Source organism: Ambystoma mexicanum, chromosome 6q, assembly GCF_040938575.1.
Source record: "Ambystoma mexicanum isolate Mex_15411 chromosome 6q, UKY_AmexF1_1, whole genome shotgun sequence".
In the NCBI taxonomy this organism is placed as follows: Eukaryota; Metazoa; Chordata; class Amphibia; order Caudata; family Ambystomatidae; genus Ambystoma; species Ambystoma mexicanum.
Window position 1 is genome coordinate 746,355,453 of NC_090937.1, and position 23,254 is coordinate 746,378,706.

At 46.6% G+C, this 23,254-nt stretch overlaps 1 protein-coding gene across 3 annotated transcripts in view; it reads right to left on the reverse strand.

Annotated features, from left to right (window-relative positions):
* LRBA (LPS responsive beige-like anchor protein) overlaps positions 1-23,254 on the reverse strand; it is a 3,444,508-nt gene that overhangs the window by 3,282,328 nt on the left and 138,926 nt on the right. For all 3 annotated transcript variants that reach the window (XM_069631262.1, XM_069631261.1, XM_069631263.1), the window contains exon 3: positions 10,924-11,155. In XM_069631262.1, the coding sequence (XP_069487363.1) occupies positions 10,924-11,155 (232 nt within the window). The remainder of the gene's footprint in view (positions 1-10,923; positions 11,156-23,254) is intronic.

The window sequence follows — 23,254 nt, forward strand, 5'->3', positions numbered from 1 at the left end:
ACAGGCTTGCCACTCTATTTCTAAGCTAGAGTTTATTTTGTCAGATGCATGAAATTGCCTTCTCAGGCAACATAAGTCTACACGTTTTAAAGGGGTTGTTTGAACACACCTTGAAACAATCACACAGCCATACACTACAATTTATAATAGCGTGTGTTATTAGCCTGCCTCAAGTAAACTTTCCTTTGTCCACAGACACCATGGCCTTTACATCTCACAACATTCATTTAGGTTCCATTCTTCTTGGAATGTTATGTATCCAAGCTTCCACAACGACTAACCCTCTCCTCTTACCGCTTTAGTTGTTCTTTCCCTGTTCATGCTTTCTATTTGCTTACTTTATTTAAAATTCGTCAACATACAAACGCGGAGATATATTGCAGTTGAAAACGTATACATACTTTCGAGTGCATGTAAGGAAGACTCAATCATTACAAAGAAAACGCATACATATAAACAAGAAATAATACAGACGCAGTCAATTCTTATCACAAAATCATTTCAAGTGGTATCGTGCAAATTGAGAAGTTGAAAGACGTGCAAACTTACCCCCTCTTGCCCCCCCCAGTTTACCTTAAGGATGTTTCTAATCGCAGCCATAGAAATGAAGCTACACCACGCTCATAGAACCAATTAGTGAGCAAAGGTACAATGCTGGATGAGAGAGCTCCCCATTAGAATCCGAGAACATTTGAACAATATCCACTCAAGACCCTAAGCTAACCGATAGCCAACCACTGGCAGCGAAACCACCAGCTAGAAGACAAAAGACGGATCCGTTTTAGCCTACGAACAGTAAAATGTGGACCGAGGGGAGGTAACAGAGTGCAAGCTGCGCCAAGAAGAAGCCAGACTGATTAGCAACTTCAGATGTGTCAAAAATGGGCTGAACTCAGACCATGATTTTAATGTCTTCCTGTAGCTGAATGTAAATCATGAACAACCCCGTTTTTCCCCTTCGCTGTGCTAATTCCCACTCAAACCCCCTTAAACCCAGCCCAGACATATCCCAAATGACCCAATTCATCCACCCGTCCTGCCAACCCTATTCCTCTGGGTTATCCCAGTAAGGATGATTGTTTCTGCTCTATAACCCCTACATACCCCCATACGCATATGCGTCAGATAAATTCCATTAGCTGCCTACCCACATGGGATTCATAATCCAATTGACATGACACACGCATCAACTGCATCCTGCAGGTTCGCCAACTGTCTATCATTAAAAGTCTCACTGTATCACCAGCCTGTCGGGCCAACTGACAATCGGACCCCCCACAAACCTCCATACGCATGGGCGCTAGACACAGTCTACTACTGCCCACCCACACGTGTCAATTAATCCAATGGATATGGCACATGTCCTCTAATTGCCACATGCAGGTTCACCAACAGGCTCTCATCAGGAGTATTCAGTGTCTGCTAGTTGCACCTGCACCTTAACATTAAGTCCCTCACAGGACCACACACCAGCTAATATAATAGTAAACAGCTTGTAATGGCATCGCATCCACGCAACATGCAGGATCGACCACCAAGCTATCACGTTGAAGGCTCAGGGTCTTCCAACCGCATCTGTGCCTCACATCAAGTCACATACAGGACCCTACACTAGTGCGCATGCGCACCCTACCGACACGAGTCGGCGCCACTGTGCATGCGTGCCAGTGCACCGCATAACTAGGCATCACACACACTGGGCTGACCAGAAATCTCTCCAGAACAAGCAGCCGCTCGACATGACTGGACCACAGGTAAGCTCTAGACAATCCAAGCCGCTTCACCTCTCATGAACCAGCCAAACTTCCATCGCGGAGAGGAGCACATTCCGATACTCGTAGGAACTCCATGAGGGATAGTCACGTTAAGGCCTACTCCATCTCTCGCCTTCACCAGCGCCGAGACGCACAACCCACTTCCACCCACATCCAGGGACACCAGTCACCTTCGCAGGGCAGACAAGGTATTTCTAACACTCATACTCAATGGTCTTACACGCCGGCACAGCACACAAAGCAAATTTCACTATGATTTACAATAGCCGTACTCGTCGGCACCTGCTTCCACTCGCATCGATAATAATGGCAACACAGCCATCAAGAACAAACCTGCGCCGATTAATAGGACGGTTATCCCAGTCAAGGCCTGGGGCACCAACCCCAGCAGGCAGATCAACCAACAAAACAGTGCCATACACGTCGGCCATCCAAACGCACCGCGAATGCAATTTCAAGTATGCCAACTCAAAATATGAGCCGGTACACAAGTAGCACTCCCTAATAACCCATGGCAATCTACCCGAGTTAAGAGTTGACCATGTGGCAATACTGTGCACACATGGACATAATCATATCCTGCTAGGACATTATTCACCCCAATCGGTTTGCATTAATCCCAGCTATCATTGACGCTATAAAATATAGTCATAACTATATTGCTGCTGATCAGCTACTAACCGGCAAATGTGTTGGAACACCAACAAATGCCAATCGTAATATGGGAGGCACAGGGCACAAATCCCACCACCAACCAGTAAACTGATATACAGAAATGTGATTGGGAACAATATAACTGGCTCCAGGACCCCCCCCACCCCCCTCCTAATGAATAGGACACCGTGTACACTTATCACTCGCGCGTTATGGATCCCGGTCCACGTCACCTTAGGATGATATGAAAATACTCCCACAAGCACAATTGTCTTTAACCCAATAATACTTTGTCTCTAATGCATAGGCACACCCAGGACCGAAGACTGGGATCACATGGGACCAAATTAACCCCCAAGGGGACTACAACTGGGGCAACACCCCCACTCGACAAGACCAAACCTAGGCAAGACCCGCCCTCAATTAATTAACAAATGTATCCTGGAATAGATAACAAAACCCTCAACTAACCCGTTCCTGTTTCTCCATCTTTCTCCTCTTTTCTTTCCTTCTCTCATGCTCTCTTACTGGCACTGTCCATAACGAATGTAATTTTAACAAATGTAATTATCATGTATTTTTGATACTATGACTTATACTGCAATGTCAATTTTATATGCTGAATCCAACTTGCTTACTTACGTTTTGACACACACGTCACTTACTTCACAAATGTCACGCATAACAAAAACTGCTGGATAGGTGTAATTGTGATATCAGCCTTGATAAAGACACCCTCCCGAGGTCGAAACACGTGTTGCTGACCACCACGATGATTATGAGTCTACACTGAAATAAAAACACACTGCACCAACCGCACTCAGCATGGAAATCTATATATGTATTTTTCAAATCATACTATTGCGAGGTAGCCAGGCCCGTCTCTACTACAATGCTGGATTGCCAACATTTCAATAGCTATTTATAGCAAACAAGTAGGCAGGAATAAAGCAGCTGCACGTGTCAATAAGTACCTTCCCAATGTCCCAAAGTAAAAATGTAATTGTTGCCAAGGATAGTGGCATGCAATAATATTTGCTATTCCAGTCCAAAAGGAAGCAATGCTTGGACAGTTCCAGAACACAAAATCCGCTCATCTCGAACCACTGGCAAAAATATAGAAAGTCGAGGAGGAGTATAATGCAGTCTGTTGAGAACTTCGAATTGGGTCAGCAACCAACTATGGGGGCCAGCATTGAGCAGATCGGATAGTACACAGGGACAGTATCACAATGAGCACAGATGCAAGGAGAGCAAAACTTATTGAGTTGAACTGAGTTGTAAAGCGCAGAAACCAATTTCTAACTCTCAGCTCTGTCTATTATAACATTCTAAACTCCAGAACAGGAGGAGTCTTCGACAAAGCTCAACATGAATCAATAGAGCCAACGTTTGACCAGATCTGTCTGCCTCACCATATCTGCGAGCTATCAATGGCCGAGCAATGAATTGTACCTTGCGTTCAGCACGAGAGAGAAAGGTGAAAAGTTCAGAATTTATGCTCCCGTAAAATTCTGGTGAATGAGAGACCCTATATCAGTTAAAGGCAGCTAATGAGAGATCCAGAAGTAAAAATTCCTGCACGGACCAACCCAAGAGTCCCAGACGTTTTAGACAGAAAAACCTGAAAAGCCTCCCATATAACATAATGCCATCTATGAGGGCAGAAATAGCCAAAGCTTTTGGATTTTTAGTGCTACAATGATGAAGCTAAGTCTTCCTTAGAGTGAGCGCTGCTAATCAAACTTACTCAACATAATGCTCCATGCCACGCCACAAATTACGGTGCACACATGTACCTTTTCTGTAACTGTCTACTGAGAATCCACAGCAGCTGCCTTGTTGTGGCAGCAAGGCAGGTTAAACTGTCATGTGCATGCCGAAAGACAGCTGCCGGAACACACAAGTTAAAACAAGCAGGGGTGGATTTTTAACTGCAAACACCTAGGTTCAAAATAAAACAACTGGGTCCCCAGAGGTCTTGTGGCAGTTGGTAAAAACGAAATATAAGCCATGTCTGGCTGCTGGGATTAAGAAAAAGTTACTCACTGTAGTGACTATCATACTCTTAGTGCATAGTCCCCTTTCCTCCATATTTGTGGGATATTCTGTCCTTCAACGGCTCTAGCCCTGCCTTCCTGAGCACCCACCGAGCACATCACCCGTCAATCAACAATGTCAGTGGAGATTATAGCAGTTTAAATGGTACATTTTTAGAGGGATTGGCGGGCAGGCACTAAGTTTGTCACTACAGTGAGTAACTTTTCTTACTCCTATGTCCCGTCCCCTTTCCTCCATACTTGTGGGAGATTCCCAAGCAATGATGAATAGATAACGGGTGGATGGATTAAACTCCTAGTTAGAGGTTTCCGAGGACCGCCTGACCAAACTGAGCGTCAGTCCTAGAACTCGGGTCAAGACCGTAGTATTTACGAAATGCTGAGGGAGAGGCCCAAGTGGCCTCCTTGGAAATAGTTTCCAATGGGATGTACTTTTGAAAAGCAACAGAGGCAGCTTTACCCTGCACTAGATGTGTTGGATGCCCTTGGGAGCCTGCAGGCATTGTACTGTGTGGACTTCCATGATACAGGAAACTACCCAGCAGGACATTTTAGCCTTAGAGGATTGTGATCTTTTTTTGGCATTGCCAAATGTTACATAAAGATGAGATGTCCTAAAGTTCTTTGTCCTATCATGATAGAATTTAGGAGATTTAGGAGCCCTTAACACGTCTATATTGTTTAAGATCTGTTCCACGTCTGAAGAAGTGTTCGGAAAAAACACTGGCAAGGTAATGGATCAATTAATGTGGAATTCTGAAATAATCTTAGGAAGGAGAGAAGGATGTATACAAAGAACCACTTTATCCTCATGGAAAGACAAAGTGTTCTTCAATGCACAGAGCTTGTAGATCGACAATTCGTCTTGCTGAAGTGATGGTGACCAAAAGGCCATCTTCCACTTGAGGAACCTGAGATCCACATCCACCATAGGTTCAAACAGCTTATGAAAGAGCGTTGAGTGGTGCCACATTGATGCCTCATTTCACCTGAGGAGGCTTGACAGGAGGAAAAAGATGCATCAGGCCACTAAGTGCCATTTTTGTGGGTGTGAACGAAGAAGACTCTCTGTTCAGGTATGGACCAATAGCAAGCAGGTATGTATGGCAAGAGTGCATATGAATGCCAGTGGATGCGAAGACCGAGGAAAGGACACTATCCACCGATGCCTGACGAGGGTCGATCTTTTTGTTTAGACACCACCAGTGACAGAAATTGAGCCATTGCTCTTGTAAAGTGGGTGCATAGAAGGTTTGTGAGCTGCCTGCATGGTACGTATATTATCATCAAATAGATTAAACTGCGCTAGCAACCTGATATCAAGAATGGGCCTGCAAGTTGAGAGATTGTGGGGAGGGATGCCACACTTGTTGTTTGTTCTGGTGAAGAAGATTGAGAATCTCTGGCAACTGAATCGGCGGAGAGATTGACAGAGTCTTTAGTTCTGAAAAATAGAACCTGGCTGGCCACCTAGGTGCTATAAACAATGCCATGCAGTCTTTTGTTTCCCGCAGTTTCAGTAAGGCGCAATAAATCAAAGGGAGTGGTGGGAAAGCTTACCCTGACACTTCGTCCCAGGAGATCTCTAGAACACCTCCCAGGGAGCCCAAGCATAGACCCTCTTGAGTAGCATACAGTGGAAGTTTCTTGTTGCTGTGATTGGCAAGCAGGTCTATGCTCAGTGTCTCCTACACACTAAAGTGATGGGAGGGAACCTGACTTAATTCCCATCCGTGGTTTGCCAAAGACTGGCGGCTGAGGGAGCTGGCGGCTGAGGGAGCTGGCTGCTGTGTTTTCTTGGCCAGAGATATGCACTGCTTGGAGCTAAACCCCTTTCTGTATGGCCCATTCCCACATCTGCAGGGATAGACTAATTAGGGAAACAGACTTATGTCCCTCCCGCCCCTCTTGCTTGTTTATGTAAAATATCGAGACAGAGTTGTCTCTCCCAATGCGGGCTTCTTTGTTGGTGATGGACTGAAAGGCTTTCTGGGCCAGAAAAATAGCTAACAACTCGAGGTAATTGATTTGATATTTCCTGTACCCAGGAGACCATAGGTCAAACACCTCCAGGTGACCCAACATCACATCTCCATCCTAGTAGAGAGGAATCCGTTGCCAATTTTACATACGGGGACGGGTCTATAAAGGGGCCCCTTCCAAGAGGTTGGAGTAGTCTGACCAACACTTGAGGAATCACACCAAAATATCAAACGTAAAAATTCCAAGGACGAAAATGCTGCGTGGAGGGGTTAAGGGTAATAAATGTGGGGGGTGATTACATAGATCCCACTTGAGGACGGGTATCCATTCTGAAGTCACGAGAATCAATTGAGAGTCTGGACCCATCGCCTGAGACTAGGTCAGTCACAGGGCTAACTGTGTGCCTCATTTTTAACCTCACTAGGAGAAGTCCTAAAACACAGGAAGCCATCAAACCCAGAAGCCCCTGGAATAACCATGCTGTGGCTAGCTGTACTAGGAAAGGAGGAAGAGACAGAATGCAAGGGACAGAAAAGGAGACGAATAGGAGGGGAGGGAGTGAGACAAAATAGGTGAGGGGTGAGAGAATAGGAAGGAGTGAGAGAGTGCCAGAATGGAAAAGGAAAAAACACAGATGGTGTGGGAAAACAGAGTGGAGGAAACTGAGAAAAAGATACAGAGTGAAGGAATGGGGAGAGAATTTAAAGAGGCGATAAGGGGAAAGAAGATCGAAAGATGAGAAAATATATGAAATGAGAAATTAACACAGAACAGTCAGTATAGTAAGGGAAGAGACAGGCAGAATCGAGAGAAATTAACAGAAACCCTGAAAGAAGGGGAAAAGTGAGAGTATTGGTTCAGGAGCAGCGACGGCCGTGCCAGCAGGAGGGAGAAATGAAGACAAATCGAGAACGATAGACAATCGAGAGAATTAGAAGTTTAGAGAGCCAACAGACCAAAAGGTTGCAGGGCTAGATAAATAAGAGTCAGAAATGGAGGAAGAGGAGAGAGAGAATGGGGAGATGAAAGGGAGAGAAAATGGAGAGTGCAAAGTCTGTATAGAGGAGCAATAAGAGCATGAATTTCAGGGGACGAGAAGGAAAAATAGATTGCCAAGTGGCAAGGTGAGAGAACAAGAGAATGGCAGTCAAGCCCAGAGAAGAAGATGGGAGAAAGAACAGGTGAAGTAAAGAGGGAAGAGACAACAGCAGAGAGTTAAAATAGGGAGAGACTGAGGTGTGATACAGAAGGGATTAAACAGAAAGGTTTCTGCGTCAACACTCCCACCACATAACCAAACTCTCTCATTTGGAGACTCAAGTTTGAGAGGTGATTGTTGGCACATCGTTTCTTGGCATACTCCCTGCTCAGAGCTAGGCCTGTGAGCATGGGTAGGTTGCCTCTGGAAAGCTTTGTCTGCCTCTCATCCAGTGAACTCAATGACCCAGGCAGGGAGGCCTGACATCAAAACGTTTTCTTCAAGGGGGGCTTGGCATAATAAAGTGTGAAGACCACTAGTCTAGGCACTCAAGGCAAAGATTGTGAGGTCCGCTGCCACGTATGGACGTCCACAGGAGAGACGACGCAAAGCACTTACGCTCTGGCAGAGGAAAAGAACACAACAGTGGAACCGAGGCAGAAGAGAAATTGAAGGACAAGAAGCATGGTGAAAAAGAAGCCTGTGGATGCTAAGCACACCCGATCCCGACCGTCCAGAGAAAGAAAACTGATGGGAGACGCGCAGGGTGGGGCTCAGGAAGGTGGGCTAGAGCCGTAAGCACGCTGACCCTGCATAAAATAAAAAAGAACAATATTTTTGGGATGCTGCCAAAAAATGTTCCGGTCCTGTCCCAAAGGTTGGAATACCCATAAGTATGGAGGATAGGCGACGGGACGTAGGAGAACACAATTATACAGCCACAAGCAATTAATGTCATTTTAGTATCGGGCTGGTGGGAGCCGATGCTTGAAAAAGTCCTATCATTACCAGTGTGCCAATTACTAAAGTACTTTTGATATAGCCACAGACAGAGGAAGGGGGCAAAGTAGAGTAGGCCAGGAGAGAGCTTCAGTCTACATAGGGGTCCTGCCATCTTGGATTTTGCTAGGGCTTTCTAACTTCCATTCTCCCATCCCCACTTCCTTCAAACAGAGCCCATTGGTTATGACATCAGAAGGCAAAGGTCACTCATTACAGCCGACAGGATCGGACCATTAGAAAGGTTTCGAGTAGACCAATCCACTGTTGTATTTTGCCTACCCTCCCCTTAGTTGATTCAACTTTCAAATATTCTTGAAGGTTTCATCTAGAACCTGACTCGGAGTACAGTCTACTCCAAAGCTCTTCTCCCTAAACCTCCTAATGGCATATTGGGGTGTGACTGCTGCCCGAATACTTGAACCAGGATCCTGCTCACTTGAGGTGAAAGATTCCTGCGGGTGTTCTCTAGCAGCCTTCCTGAGATGGAAGGGCTGAACAAAGTGCTTATACTGAACCTGTAGTGAGTCTCCCAGTAACTCAGAAATGTTCCAAAGACAGTTTCCTACCAGAGATGCTTTTCTAGCCAGGTTGACTGTGTTCTATTTACTTCAAGCTTTTGTATGATCTGTGGTCCTGCCATTGGCACTCTAAACACTTCAATCCACTTACCCGCTTTTGGAGCAATCTTGACGCCGCCCCGCCCCACTGAAGCCAATGGTGCCAACCACTGGCTCGACTCTGTAGAAGCAACCATCTTGCCACATCTCAACAACCAAGTAGACCCAAAAGACGCATCATCATGACACAACAACCGCTAACTTGACCTGCTGAAAGCCATTAGCTAGACCAGACTCGAAAACCGACTTGAGTCAGCATAAAGGTTGTCCCGACATGCTGGAAGTCATCGATTTGACTCATCTCAAACACCACCAGGAGCACTTGCTTCGAATCACCTCGATGTCGACTCGCCATTGTGAAGTACAACTTGACCAGCTCCACACTGGCTCGACTCCAGTAAAGCACTCAGAAGCCTAGCTAGTTGAAGTTGCACCCCAAAGACAAGAGCATTGGCGGTATGTGAAGTGATTCTGTTCCCCTGTCCCACCTTATTAAGCCCTGTGGACTTGCAAGTTCATGTTCCCTACCTTATTAAAGAAATTCAACAAATAAAAAAATTGCTGCTGACTTTTTTGCCTGGCTAACCCCGCTCTCTCCAGGCCCAGACGGCCGCTTTAAGGGAAAGCAAAGAAAGGACACTTTAGAATAGAGTGGTGGGTCATTGGTGTTATTTTCTTTTTTAGCTTGGTGGGCAGTGCCCACTGAAGGAGGAAACGCTAGAAGGAGGTTGCTCTTAAGAATTACACTTGCGTCCCCTCCACCCCCCCGCACTTTCCCCCTTCCCCCATCTCATGCACTTGCGCGATCTGAATGACACCTGGCTTAGTGTGATCGTTGTCAGTCCTCCCTTTGTTTCCCCCTACCTTGCCTCGTCGCGCCTTGAAACACTTGTGTATAGGCAATTTATAAATGCCATATCTAAAATGTAACGTCAATCTTTAATGTGCACAAGGCAAAGGTTGGAAAAAAACAAGTTCAATGCTTCATCTAGGGGAAAACCCAATATGGGATGGAGGGTAACGTGTTCACTGCACTAAAGACACTAAATAATAATGGAGAAACGTGACGGCTATTTGCCATTGTAGATTTACTAAGCACAAAGGGAGTTATTGTGATTGTGTATATAACCTTGAACCTTAATTATATAAAGGCTTTTAACTAATACAGTGTGTGGACATTCCTTTGTTGGGGTTCGGGGACTACACTGTACTTCAGAACCAGCCTGCATCACCTCCTGAGAAGCTAGGCCTTGATTGCTCGTCCACTACTACCGTAATAGAGAATCTTGGCTGGGGTCCTCTGTGCCACTCCTCTACCATATAGAGAGCAGAAGTACAGACCCCCCCCCTCCAGTCTTTACACCCCCAACCATATATATGGCGATATTATTGGTGGGGATAATATTACCTGATACCCTTAAAACGGATAGTGTTAAGATCGATGCATGATCTGGAATTTTGACAGTTGTATCTTCCACTTTCAAGAATTATATTAAAATGTCCCCGCAGAATTACAGAGAGTTAAAAGAATGCATGTTTTTGTGTGTGTTTGCATACCTTCTTAATTGGAAACAATGGCATGGAATGAGTTAACCAATAATAGCTAAACGCAATCAAATAACTTTCTATTGGCAAATATTAAATGTTTCACACACACAGTTGAAGCAACTGTCAATGGCTGTGCCTTTGGATTTTTAATATCAAGAGAACTTAAATCATGCATGCTATACTTTACACTTCTTGGTAAAGGAGTATAATTACTTAAGTCGTGTCTTGTCCTTAAACATGGTAGAGCTATATGAGACATGCCGAATAGACGTTTAACACATTAAGCATAATAAAGAGCTTCCTACCAGCAATCATGTTATCTGCTTTCTCTATCCGTTTCAGCACCTCTTCGACAAGCCCCATTTCAGTGCAAACCAGTAGGTTACGTATACTTTTCTTGAGGATGGCAGTGAAGATACTCCAGATCTCTGCTTGGCAGGTGACATCACATTTGTCCAACAGCTCCACCATGCAGGCAATGCTTTCACCCTCCTGGATAATGAAATTCATCTCCAAATCAAACTGTCCACCTACAAGCTATGAAAGAGGTTGCAGGTTAGCAGATTAGGCCTTCTTCTACAGTATTTTATCAGTCTTCCAAAACATTGTAAAAAAACATAGGGAAAACTGAGCTACACGTGTACTCAATAGTTTTTCCATATTTTAAACAGCTTTTGAAATCTCAATTTTTACATACACAAGCTTTCAGCACCGGCCCATCTTAACATGGACATCTCTACTACTTTCCTCGAGTCGCTGTACCAAACACCAGGCCTTTAAAAACACAAATGTATGGAGAGATATGGTCACTCACAAGGGCGAGTCCTGACAGCAACACACCACTCATTCAACACTAGAATTTGAAAACTGGGAAGTTGATTGGTTACAAAGGCATACATCCATACATGTTGTCACAGCCAACGGGGGCAAGAGAAACCAGAAAAATCTTCAGGGCCAAGGAGTAAGACCTTCTGTTTAAAGCAAATTAAGCATGGATATTTGTTGTGCATGGCTGAAGTCCACGATAGGTTTGGAAATCACGAGTGGTACATTAGTTATGTTATTTGCTGTAATGAAACCATAATGTGGTAATGTTTGCCAACAGGGAACTAATAATTGTTTGATGACAAAATATGCAACAATGTGCTTCAATCCCATCAGTCCGATGACTGTGAGAGCCATTTCCCTATTGCAATACTGCTCAATGCACCACTCATGCGGCTTGCTTGATTCCAGAAAGGTATACTGCTGCTCTTTACTGGGCATCACTCGCTCACACTGCACTATTGCGGCACACCAGTGGACACAAGCAGTTCGAACAGCTCCTGCAACCCCAATGCATGAGCATCAGCCACAGAAAACGGATGTCAATGTCATACTTGGCAAAAAAAATAAAAATGAACGGCTATCCGAGAAGTGCATCGTTCCCAATAACACACAATGATCAGCACATTTAAAAAATAATATCCAATAGCGTTCCCTTTCTATCTATATGGAATTGATACACAATAACATTTTAGTAAATACATTTCACTATAGGCAACCATTTCAAAAGATATATTTGAAACAAAATATACACAATTTTCCAGTAGGTAATGTATAAAATAAAACTCATACAGATTATGAGTTGCTATTCATTTTCATTAGCCCACTATTTACAAGTACCTTTCTTTGCGGAGAACTAGAACAACTCTGACGTCAAGACATCAGTCATACAAATAGAACCTTTGCACACAAAATATTGGAGGATCATTTTCATATCCTATTAATTTTAAAAAAGATAGCCGATAGACAGCTGAATGCTATTTATTATGGTATGGTTACATAATGCTGTCTCCACCTGCGAATTGCCAATCTCAGAGCAGCCTTACAACTTACAAAGAACAGTTAGCTCATGATAAAAAAAAAAAAAAAAAAAATCCACATTGAAGCTGGCATATCCTCACTGACCAGTTGCTGCCCATCTTCCCTATTAAATGAAATGATAGGTCTGCAAAGTTTGAAGAACAAGGATAACAATATAACCTGAAGGACAATGGTCACTATATCAATTGAACAGAGTAACATACACATTAGTGCATGACAGTTTGACTAAATCTTATACAAAGTCGTGAAAGTATGTCAGTCTGCGACTCAACCTGCTGGAACTTCCCACTCCCGCCATCTTCACGGAGAAACGTTCCCATGGGTGGGACCAGACACCAGACCAGATTGCATCCAACCCTGCCTGGGACAAGTCCCTTTAGGCATCTTCACAACTCTACTGCAAATCCATACATTAACATCTCATGTCTCCACGATTTGGTGGAATTTCCTTACCGCCCTCATGCGTGGAGTGTATTTACACTTACACCAAAGCCAAATCATACATCAATGTAATTCTTGAACACTTAACTTCATTCACTATAACCTTTTTAGTGCCACTGTACGGTAATGCCCTTCTTTGTCAGACAATGGGCCACGTACAATCTGTCACATAATGCAGGCTCCGCCTGACAACTGCTAACATTGGAGCAGTCGCGCATCAACCTACAAAGAACCTTTACCTCATCATAAAGAACAATCCACAAGTGGGTTCCGTATTCGAGCTGCCATGTTCTGAATACCCACGAGAGACAGTGCTACAGCGTTGTGTAACGTATGCTGATCTTGTAAAAAAATTCCTTTCTTTCTGTTATACTTGAAAAAGTATAAATCAATGCAGTGTCGCTCATTATTTGATTTTTTTTTCTTTAAATGTTGGGGCGTGGCCAAGATGGCGGGCAGAGCGGACGCATCTAGCACAAGCTCCCGACCCGCAAGGAGAAAATGTGAAGCAGATCCCTGGTAACCCGCATCCGAAGTGGCTGGAAAGAGGCAGAAAGAAGAATGAGGCTTGTGCACAGACCCCGGCCAAGTGAGCAGTATCACAGTGCCCGCAAAGCTCTGAACAGGCAGAGGGGCGAGGAGGGCAGGCCGCAAGGTCTGAAAAAAAGATGGGACAGCGGGAGTGAGCTGCTTGGCACCCCCTATAGTGAGTCCAGGGGGCAGTGGGGCGCATTGCATTCAGGGCAGAGGTATCTGAGATCCTGAGGGCCGGCAGAGGTGTGGAAGCCCGGTGGGGACTGGTTTAGTGGGAGGAGGAGACAGGTAGTGGTGGGCGACTGCTGCAGAGAGCTGGCCAGTAGGGGGCTTCTGACAGAAGCGGGCTGTATGGCTGCAGGGGCAGCGAGAGGGGAAATCAGGTAGCCCCAGACAGCCCAGGAGCAGGATGTGAGGCAGCCATATCCATAGGAGCTGTTGAAAGGGGCAGATGGTAGCCCTGTGTACTGGAGAGACATACTGACACTGAGTGGAAGAGGAAGCTGTGGAGGCAGAAGAGTGCTGATAGGGGGGACCAGCACGCTGAGACTGCAGGCTCCAGTTACGTGGCTTTGGTGGTGCAAGGTCAGTCACCTTTCAAACATGTGCTGAAGGAAGGTGGTAGGCACCGTAGCAGCAAGCGCCATCTTGGACCATAAGAGAGGCACTCATGCACCAGCACTTGGATCAGGACAGGTGTACATTGCCATATGGACTACCCACAGGTTTGGGGACTGGTGCATAAGCAGCATGGCGGAAGCCCCTCGTGCTAAGTGACAGCGCACCCTGATCTGCCATGTCCCAAAGAGTGTGACAAGAGCAGCGGGCCGCAGCATAGAAGGGAAGAATCTGGTGAAGGTGACGACCTTTAGGGAAAGATAAATTGTAGGACAGTGGCAGGAAGCAGCTGGGAGGAGATCCCCGGAATCTGCACAGGGGGTGGAGGGGGGACAGGTCGGGAAAACCTGTGGTCCAATGTAGATGGGACCAAAGAAGAAAATTCCTGCATCTAGACACAGTGCAAGAGGAGATTGCATTCACAATGGAGGACCTAAATGTAGCACTGGCCAAATTTACAGGAGAGCTTGCAGAGACAGTGAAATCAAAGGCAACCAGCATTAAGGAAGATCTCTCTCCGGCAATCACAGTGAACTGTAAAGACGACAGCTTAGGGGACAGAGGAATGGAAGTGGAAGGCCACATTATTCAACTGGCCGAGAAGGTTCCCAAGCTGAAGCATCAGGCGCAAAAGGTGGAAGAGAAGGTAAGAATATTTGAGGAGAGATGTGAAGATCTAGAAAACAGATAACAGAGGGACAAAATCTGGATCAAAGGCCTTAAGGAGGGTGTGGAAGTCACCGACCTAGAGGGGTGCATTAAGGAGATGTTTATAGGCCTCATTGAAGGGGGTATAAGCGCACGGGCTTGTGATCAAGTACATAGAGAGGGAAACCGGAGAGCGGAACCCGGGGCCCTCCCACGAGATTTACTGGTTAAGATGCACACATTCAATGCCATATCAATGATTATGGGTGCGGCCAGGGGCATAGGCAAAATAAAGCTGAGGGGGAGCGAAATCGAACTGTTGGATGACCCATCTCAAGCGACTTTAGCACAGAGGAGATTGTTAAAACCCCTCACGGAAGAGCTCACTAGGAGGAAGTTGAAGTACATGTGGCTATTCCAGACAAGGTTGCAATTCTGGGTGGACAATGAAGAAAAGACGATCGAAGGTGGAAGACGGCCTAAGGATTCTGGGTATGAGCCCTCAGGAACCACAAAGAATGGTGACACAGAAACAGTCCGAAAGGCACCCCAAGAACTGCGGCAGGGAATTAAAAGTAGTGGGCCTCGAATAATGGGAAAAAGCCCCGACTTGACTGCAACAGACCTTGTGGGATTGTGATCTGGCCAAAATATAAGCCCTGCCACAAAGAGAGCAGAAGATGTACGGGGAGGGGAAGAGGGAAGCTATGAGCGGGGGGGCTGGGCACTGGTTGCGGTTTGAAAATGGCTGACACATCCAGAACCTGGATGGAGGATTCAGAGATAGCTTAGGTTCCATTGCATGGTACTAGTGTAGGAATCAGGGCCTTGGACACAGAGCTGGAGGAAGGGAGAGGAGGGGGAGTCCAAGAGGTAGATGCAGGATTTACTACAACTGAAGGGCAATGTATAAAAGATCGAAACGTGGAATGTCATGGGACTGAACAGCCTGGGTAAGAGGTAGATGGTGCAGAGGATTGTATGTCTGCAGGAAACCCACCTGTTGAAGGGGAATGTGGGGCGGTGGAGGAGTAGGTACTACCCGGTGAAATATCACGCCACAACGGGGAACAAAAGGTAGCAATACTGTTCCACAAATCTATCTAACTGGAGGGCGGCACGGTAAGAAGGGAGCCTGGGGGATGGCATGTGATGGTGAAAGGGAGGCTGAGAGGTCAAATGTATACATGGGTCTCGCTGTATGGGCCTAACCAGGGGCAGTAGCAATTCTTAGAGACCAAAATAGGCAAGTTTGGAATTGGTGGTGGCAGGGGACTACAATCTGGCCATGGATTTGTGCATGGACCGGCTGAGTGGGGTTAAGGGGCGGGCAAGCAACGGGAGCTATGTTCAAACAACTGAGATGGAGGTTTGAGGAGGTGGGAATACACAAAATGTGGCAAATTCACCACCCACAGGACAAAGACGAATTCCCACGTACTTAAAACATATTCCCGGATCAATTATATTCTGGCAACACAAAGGGTGCTGAGGGCGACTATGATGGTTCACATAGGGAATATGACTGTCTCTTATCATGCACCGGTCACACTGGAATGGGAGGAAGGTGGACCGCAGATAGGGCATAAGGGCTGGAGACTGGAAGACTATCTGCTTAGGAATAAAGGGATAGGGACTCTAATGGAGGCCGAGAACAAAGAAAACGCGGCGGCTGTAAAGAAAGGAGAGGGTGCAATAGGGGAGTAATGGGACAAATTTAAGAGGCATATTAAGAACCACCTGATGGGTGAGTCAAAAGACCTATAAGAGGATAGGAGAGCAACTGAGTGGGCTTCAAAAAAGAGATAGGGAGGCTGGAGGTAGTGCATAAGGTGACGGGCACCAACAGACGAGCCAGACAAATTGCACATGCAAGGGGACAGCTTAAACACCTAATTGGAAAATCAGTAGAGAGTACCTTACTGAAGTGCAAGCAGACCTATGCGAATGGGAATACGGTTGGGATGGTACTAGCAAGACAGCTGTACACTAATGAGCAAAGGGCCCTCAAAGCAAGCTTGGAGGACAGGGGTAAACTAATCGTGGGGAACGAAGGGGGTAAAAGAAGGGTAAGGAAGTTACTTACCTGTAACTCCTGTACTCCAGCATGGGTCTGTCATGGATTCACATGCTCATGAATATTCCCTCTCGTCAGGCTGGGAATCCTCAGTAAAAGAAAAACAAGTTTCACTTTATCTTCAAAACTGTATTTCTTCTCTAAACCAATCACTGTCCTTTGGGTCATACTACCCCCTTCCAATGAAAGTCCTCTCCCTAAGCTCCACCCCTGGTGGTCACCTTCAGATTTTGTAGCACGAAAAGAGGCAGTATGAACCAAGAAGAGGCACAGAGTGGAAGGTGGGAGGGTTCACATGTGAATCCATGCCAGACCCATGCTGGAGAACAGGAGTTGCAGGTAAGTAACTTGTTCCTTCTCCAGCATGGGGTCTGGCATGGATTCACATGCTCGTGAATCAAGATTACACAGCAATATATATGAGATACATTAGTCACCGTAATCATATTTCTGATGCTTGTATCTGCTTAGATTCACATGCTGTGCATTGGCCGACATCTAGTGGAAGCTGCAGAGTATTAAAGTTTGTTTTTTCAAAACAAGAAAATGGGCGTCGACACAGGGCGTGCCAGTAATACTATCCCTAGTGTGACGTCCACTGTACCCATGATCCCTCGCGCGTCTAGGACCCTCAGATTGTATTTCTTATGACATGAGGTAGCGCGAGTACAGATAATCCAAGCAGACAGATAAGACTACAAGCATCCATGCGCCTTTTCTCGGAAGGGTGGGTCGCATGTGAATCTAAGCAGATAGAAGCATCAGAAATACGATTACGGTGAGTAATGTATCTCTTCTGAGGCTTGTGGAATCTGCTTAGATCACATGCTGTGCATAGATTAGCGAGCAGTGTTAGAAGGAGGTGGGATGTGAGAAGGGTCATGAGCAAATAAATGTCTTAGAATCGCTTGTCCCACTTGAGTATCTGTCTTGGAATGGGCGTCAATGCAGTAGTGCGGAGTAAAAGTGTGAATAGAGCTCCAAGTAGCTGCTTTGCAAATGGTGTCAAGGGGTACATTTCCAATGAAAGCCAGAGTGGCCCCAATGCCTCTTGTAGAGTGGGCTCTTGGCGTGAAAGGCAGAGTTTTGTCAGAAAGAGAGTAACACAGCTGGATACAGTTAACAATCCACTTAGAGATGGCACCTTTAGAGACGTGATCTCCCTCTCTGCCTGTAGCTACGGAGACAAACAGCTGATCTGTTTTCCTTAGCGGTCTGGTTTTGTTTACATAGTAGAGGACCGCCCTACGCACATCTAGGGTGTGTAGTTTCACCTCAGCCGAGCTTTGTGGGTCTTGGAAGAAAGCCGGAAGCTCGATGGACTGGTTCACGTGGAATTTAGAAATAAACTTAAGTGAGAACCTAGGGTGTGTACGTAAAACCAGTTTATCTTTATGAACTGTAAAGAATTGATCCTGCAGTGACAGCCTGAATTTCACTGACCCTTCTTATAGAAGTTATTGCTACTAAGAAGACCGTCTTATAAGTCAGTTGTTTGAGACTGCTTTTATGCATGGGTTTGAATGGGGGGCCCATGAGTTTAGATAGCACCACATTAAGGTCCCATCCTGGTGGTGGGTTTGAAATAGGAGGTTGAAGTCTCTTTACTCCTTCCATGAAAGCTTTAACCACTGGTATTTTCCACCACGACACCTTGTTATGGGATGTGGTGTATGCTGACAGTGCTGCCAGGTGTACCTTCAGTGAGTTAAATACCAGTCCTGCATCCAGCAGGTGGAGCATGTATGTGACAACTGTGGAAGGAGTGCAATCAACTGGGTTGATTTGCTTATTCTGGCACCAGATAACAAATCGTTTCCATTTGTCAAAGTAGCAGTGCCTTGTGTTTGGCTTCCTAGATTCTTTTAGGATGTCCATACATCTCTGTGGTAATTTGAGATGTCCAAACTCTATGACCTCAGGAGCCATGCTGCTAGGTTCATTGAGTTGGGCTGAGGATGCACTGTTTGACCTTGTTGCTGGGACAGTAGGTTGTACCAGCCCGGGAGTTTGATGGGTTCGCACACTGCTAGTCTGCGTAGGTGTGGGAACCACGGTTGTCTCGCCCACATGGGAGCAACTAGGATGAGCGTCATTGATTCTCTGTTCATCTTGTTGACCACCTTCCTGATGAGGCGTTGGTGGAAAAGCGTACGCAAACATCCCTGACCAGTTCATCCACAGGCCGTTCCCCTGGGAGTCTGGTTGGGGGAACCTGGATGCAAATCCTGGGCACTGTCTGTTTTCGCTTGTGGCAAATAGGTCTATGGTGGGGAAACACCACTGAGAGAAGATATCTTCTACGATTTCTCTGTGTAGACACCATTCGTGTTCCTCTGGGAGGGGGATCTCTGGAAAAAGCATCCGCCAGAGAATTGAGATCCCTGGAACATGTTGAGATGACAGGAAGATCTTCCATCTGAGTGCCCACATCCAAATTTTCTGGGCAAGCTTGACAGATTTGGCGAACGAGTCCCTCCTTGCTTGTTTAGGTAAAACATGGCTGTAGTGCTGTCCGTCCGGATCTGCACTGACAGATTCAGCAGGTAGGGCTCGAATGCTTGAAGCGCTCCGAATACTGCCAGAAGCTCTAGCAGATTGATGTGATTCTTGGCCACTGAGTGAGACCAGAGACCCTGAGCTGTGCGGTGGAGGTGGTGAGCTCCCCACCCTGTCAGGCATGCATCTGTTGTGACTACCGCCTGTATCTCGGGATCGTAAAAGGGTTTCCCCTTGGACACCAGTGAAGGCTTTGTACCAGTGTTGGTGAAACGACCACTAGATCGTCCCACTGACCACTTGCCTGAGACCACTGTTTCGCCAACCATTCTTGCACGCAGGCGCACGTGGGGGACCAGGTAAATACATGACGCCATCATGCCCAGCAAACACATTGCTTTGCATACTGTTATATGGCGACCGGCCTGATATTGCAGAATTTGCAGCAGTATATTCCGAATTCTTTCCTCTGATGTAAAGGTAAACCCCTCTTGCGTGTCTAGGATAGCTCCTAGGAACTGTTTGGAGGTGCTTGGCACCAGATTTGACTTCTTCTCGTTTATTGAGAAGCCTAATTCTAAAAGGAGGTTGATCGTCCTTTGAATGTTAGTTCTGCAAAGTACTGGGGTCTCCCCCGTGATGAGCCAGTCGTCCAGGTAAGGGTACACCGGGATTGCCTCCCTGTGTAGGTGTGCTGCCGCCACCGCCAATACCTTGGTGAATACCCTTGGAGCCGAGGCTATCCCGAAGGGCAGTTTCTTGAACTGGTAGTGCCGACTGTCCACCTTGAAGCGCAAGTACTTCCTGTGCACTGGGAACAAGGAAATATGAAAATCGGTATCTTTCATGTCCAATGTTGCCATGTAATCCGCCTTTTTTAGGAGGGGGATTACCTCTTGGAGAGTAGTCATGCGAAAATGTTGGGGCTTGACATACTTGTTTGCAGGCCGCAAGTCCAATACTGGGCGCTTTGTCAAATCTTTTTTTGGCACAAGGAAGCAAGTTGAATAAATACCCTTGTTCACCTGGTGACCCGGGATGAGTTCTATCGTGCCCTTTGCTAGAAGATTGACGATCTCCTCGAGGAGGATCTTCTGGTGGTCCAAAGAATGTATTCTTTGTCATGGACGGTGGTTTTGGGGACGCTCTAACAGTTCTATGCAGTATCCTGCGGACACTGTGGACAGCACCCATCTGTCTGAAGTGATCCCTTCCCAAGCTTGGGTGAAGTTGGAAATGTGCCCCCCTACTGGGGACGTGAGAAGGGACCCTGAACGGAACGTCACTGTTTTGGTGGAGGCGTGCCGCCGCCTCTAATGGGGCTGCCTCTACCCTTACCACGCACTCTCATTACCCCTGCCATAACCCTGGGTAGACTGCTGGCTGTTGTTCCATTGCGTACCCTGCCCCTCGGAATAGTTAGACCCTCTCTGGGAATTTTGTCCGCGTGGGTGACGAAAATTGCCATTCCCTCTCTGGTTTGGGGGTTTATTGGTTAGCTGGCCTATGGATTTGAGTGTCTCATACTTGTCCTTGGCATTTTTCAGCGCGCCCTCAACCGCCTTTCCAAACAATAGACCCGGCTCCACCGGTTTGTCTATCAATGAAGCCTGGGTTTCGGCTTTGAACCCAGGCTGTCGCAACCAAGCATGCCTTTTGATAACAGTACCTTCTGCTATCAATCTGCCGGCGTTATCCGCTGCATCAAAGGTTGCTTTTAATATGCAACCGGACACGGCTCTTCCTTCCGCCGAAACTCGTGCCAATTGGCTTTTTAAGGGTTCTGGGGCGGAATCTATGAGTGCTGTGACTTCTTCCCACTGGTGGCAGCTGTAACTCGCCAGCAGGGTGGTGGAGTTGGCAATCCTTGCCTGGTAGGCGGAAGTGGAGGCTACTTTCCTGCCCAAGCCATAAATCTTCTTGCTCACCTTGTCGGGAGGAGCTTCCGACGATGACAAGGGTGTTCCCGCCCTCTTACGGGTGTTTCTAACTACCAGGGAGTCTGGTTTCAGATGCCCTCTTATGTACAGTGGGTCAGTTTGGGCTGCCCTGAAAAGCTTCTCAACTCTGGGGTTTACCGCCCTAGTGAGATAGGGATTAACAAGGGAAGGGTCTATCCTCCTTTGCATTGACTTAAGGATAGGGATGGCCTGGGCAACAGGTTTCCTTTCTCCCACTAACTCCTCGGCAAAGTCCCTCTCTTCCTAAGCACCCTGGGTGTCAATGTGGAAGTGTTCTGCCGCTCTGGACAGCACTTCATTCAAGAGAGGCTGGTTATCAACAGGGGAGTCGGTAACCGGGGGTTCTTTATCTACCGGGTAATCTAGCCTGTAGGTTTCTGGGTTGTCGTCGTCCTCCTCCTCTTGGTCCTCGTCATCCCCATAGTAGCCCGTCCCAGTTTGTTCTTCCAACATGCCCAAATCTGGATCCTCATAAAGGGATGGATCTCCCCGATATTGAGAATAGGGCTGTATACTGAAGGGGTCTGAAGTAGGAGCTTCAACCCGGGACTTCTTACTTGGGGGTATAGGATCCTTAGAGCCTGAGGGAGTTGACTCGTCGGGGGTAAAAGAAAGAAAGTGTTCAGGGTTTTTGGCGTAGAAATCTGCCAATGATGACATCCTTGGCATGACTGTATGTCATCAGTAGACCATTCTCTTGAACTGGGAATTATTCTTTCTTGAAGGCCTTTCCCTTTCTTATCTAGACTAGACCTACTGGTTTGAACAGGGGGCTGAGCTGCCAAAAGGGTTAACGAAGAGCCACCTTTAGATTTCGTCTTGTCCATTGGTGATAAACGGAGCTTTGAAGGAGTAAAAGACTTTCTCTTAGAGGGAGCGCCTCTCATCAGAAGGCCTGCCGTACAGCGACCTTGTCCTTCCTGAACTGGGACCCTGCAGTCGAGACAAACCCAGTGGGTCCAACGTCGCATGGCCTAGCCTTCTTCTGGATCCCTGCAGGCAGAGTGTCCTCAAAGGACCTTGACCCCTACTTCTGAGAGTTCACTCATGGGACTAGCCGGTCCTGAAACATGACCATGCCCGGAAGCAGACTCTGAGGCCTTGCCCGATTTGAGCCACGTTGCCAGCCTTAGTCTTTTTGGAAAATCCACAGCAGAGCACGCATCTCTCCTCATCATGGTCCAGAAGCAGGCAATACAGACATCTTCAACATTTGCATTGCTCAATCTACATTTCACGTAGTTTGAAGAGGCATCTCTTCTCCTCGGGTCATGGTGGAAAGGCGCAAGGTAGGCCCAAGCCTTCTCGAAACTTGATAGGAGATCCGCAATGTAGAAAGATCTTCGCCGACAGTGGGTCCACGCTTCCGGTAGTCAACCTTCAGTCCAACGAGACAAAAATTGGTCTAAAAAGTTTCAAAGCGGTGCTGATGAAAACACGTAATATGAAAAAATTGCTCAGAGAGCGAAACAAGGACTCCAAACACTGAATCTTTTTACTTTTAACGAGGATTCCCAGCCTGACTGGGAATATTCATGAGCATATGAATCCATGCCAGACCCCATGCTGGAGGAATAGAGGAGTTCTATGTGAACCTCTACAGAGTACCCATGCAACATTGAGGAGCAGCCGGCATACATGGCAGGGCGAATAGGGCAGCTAGAGTGTCCGATATCATGGGAGGAGGTGCAGCAGGCGATCACTCAACTGAAGCAACATAAAAGTCTGGGAGAGGATGGGCTAACAGCAACATTCTATACGACATTTGGCCAGCAGCTATCTCAATGCTTGGAGTTATTCAATGAGTTTCAGACATAGGTAAGTGGGTAAGATAGCTCCCTCCATGGAGATGGTTCACACTACCCTGATCCCAAAGCCGGGGAAGAACCCACAGCAGAGCTTCTCACACAGGCCGATTGCACTCAATGTCAACGCCAAACTATATACCAGGGTGCTAGCAGCTAGTCTTGAGGGAGTGCGGTCATCCTTGAT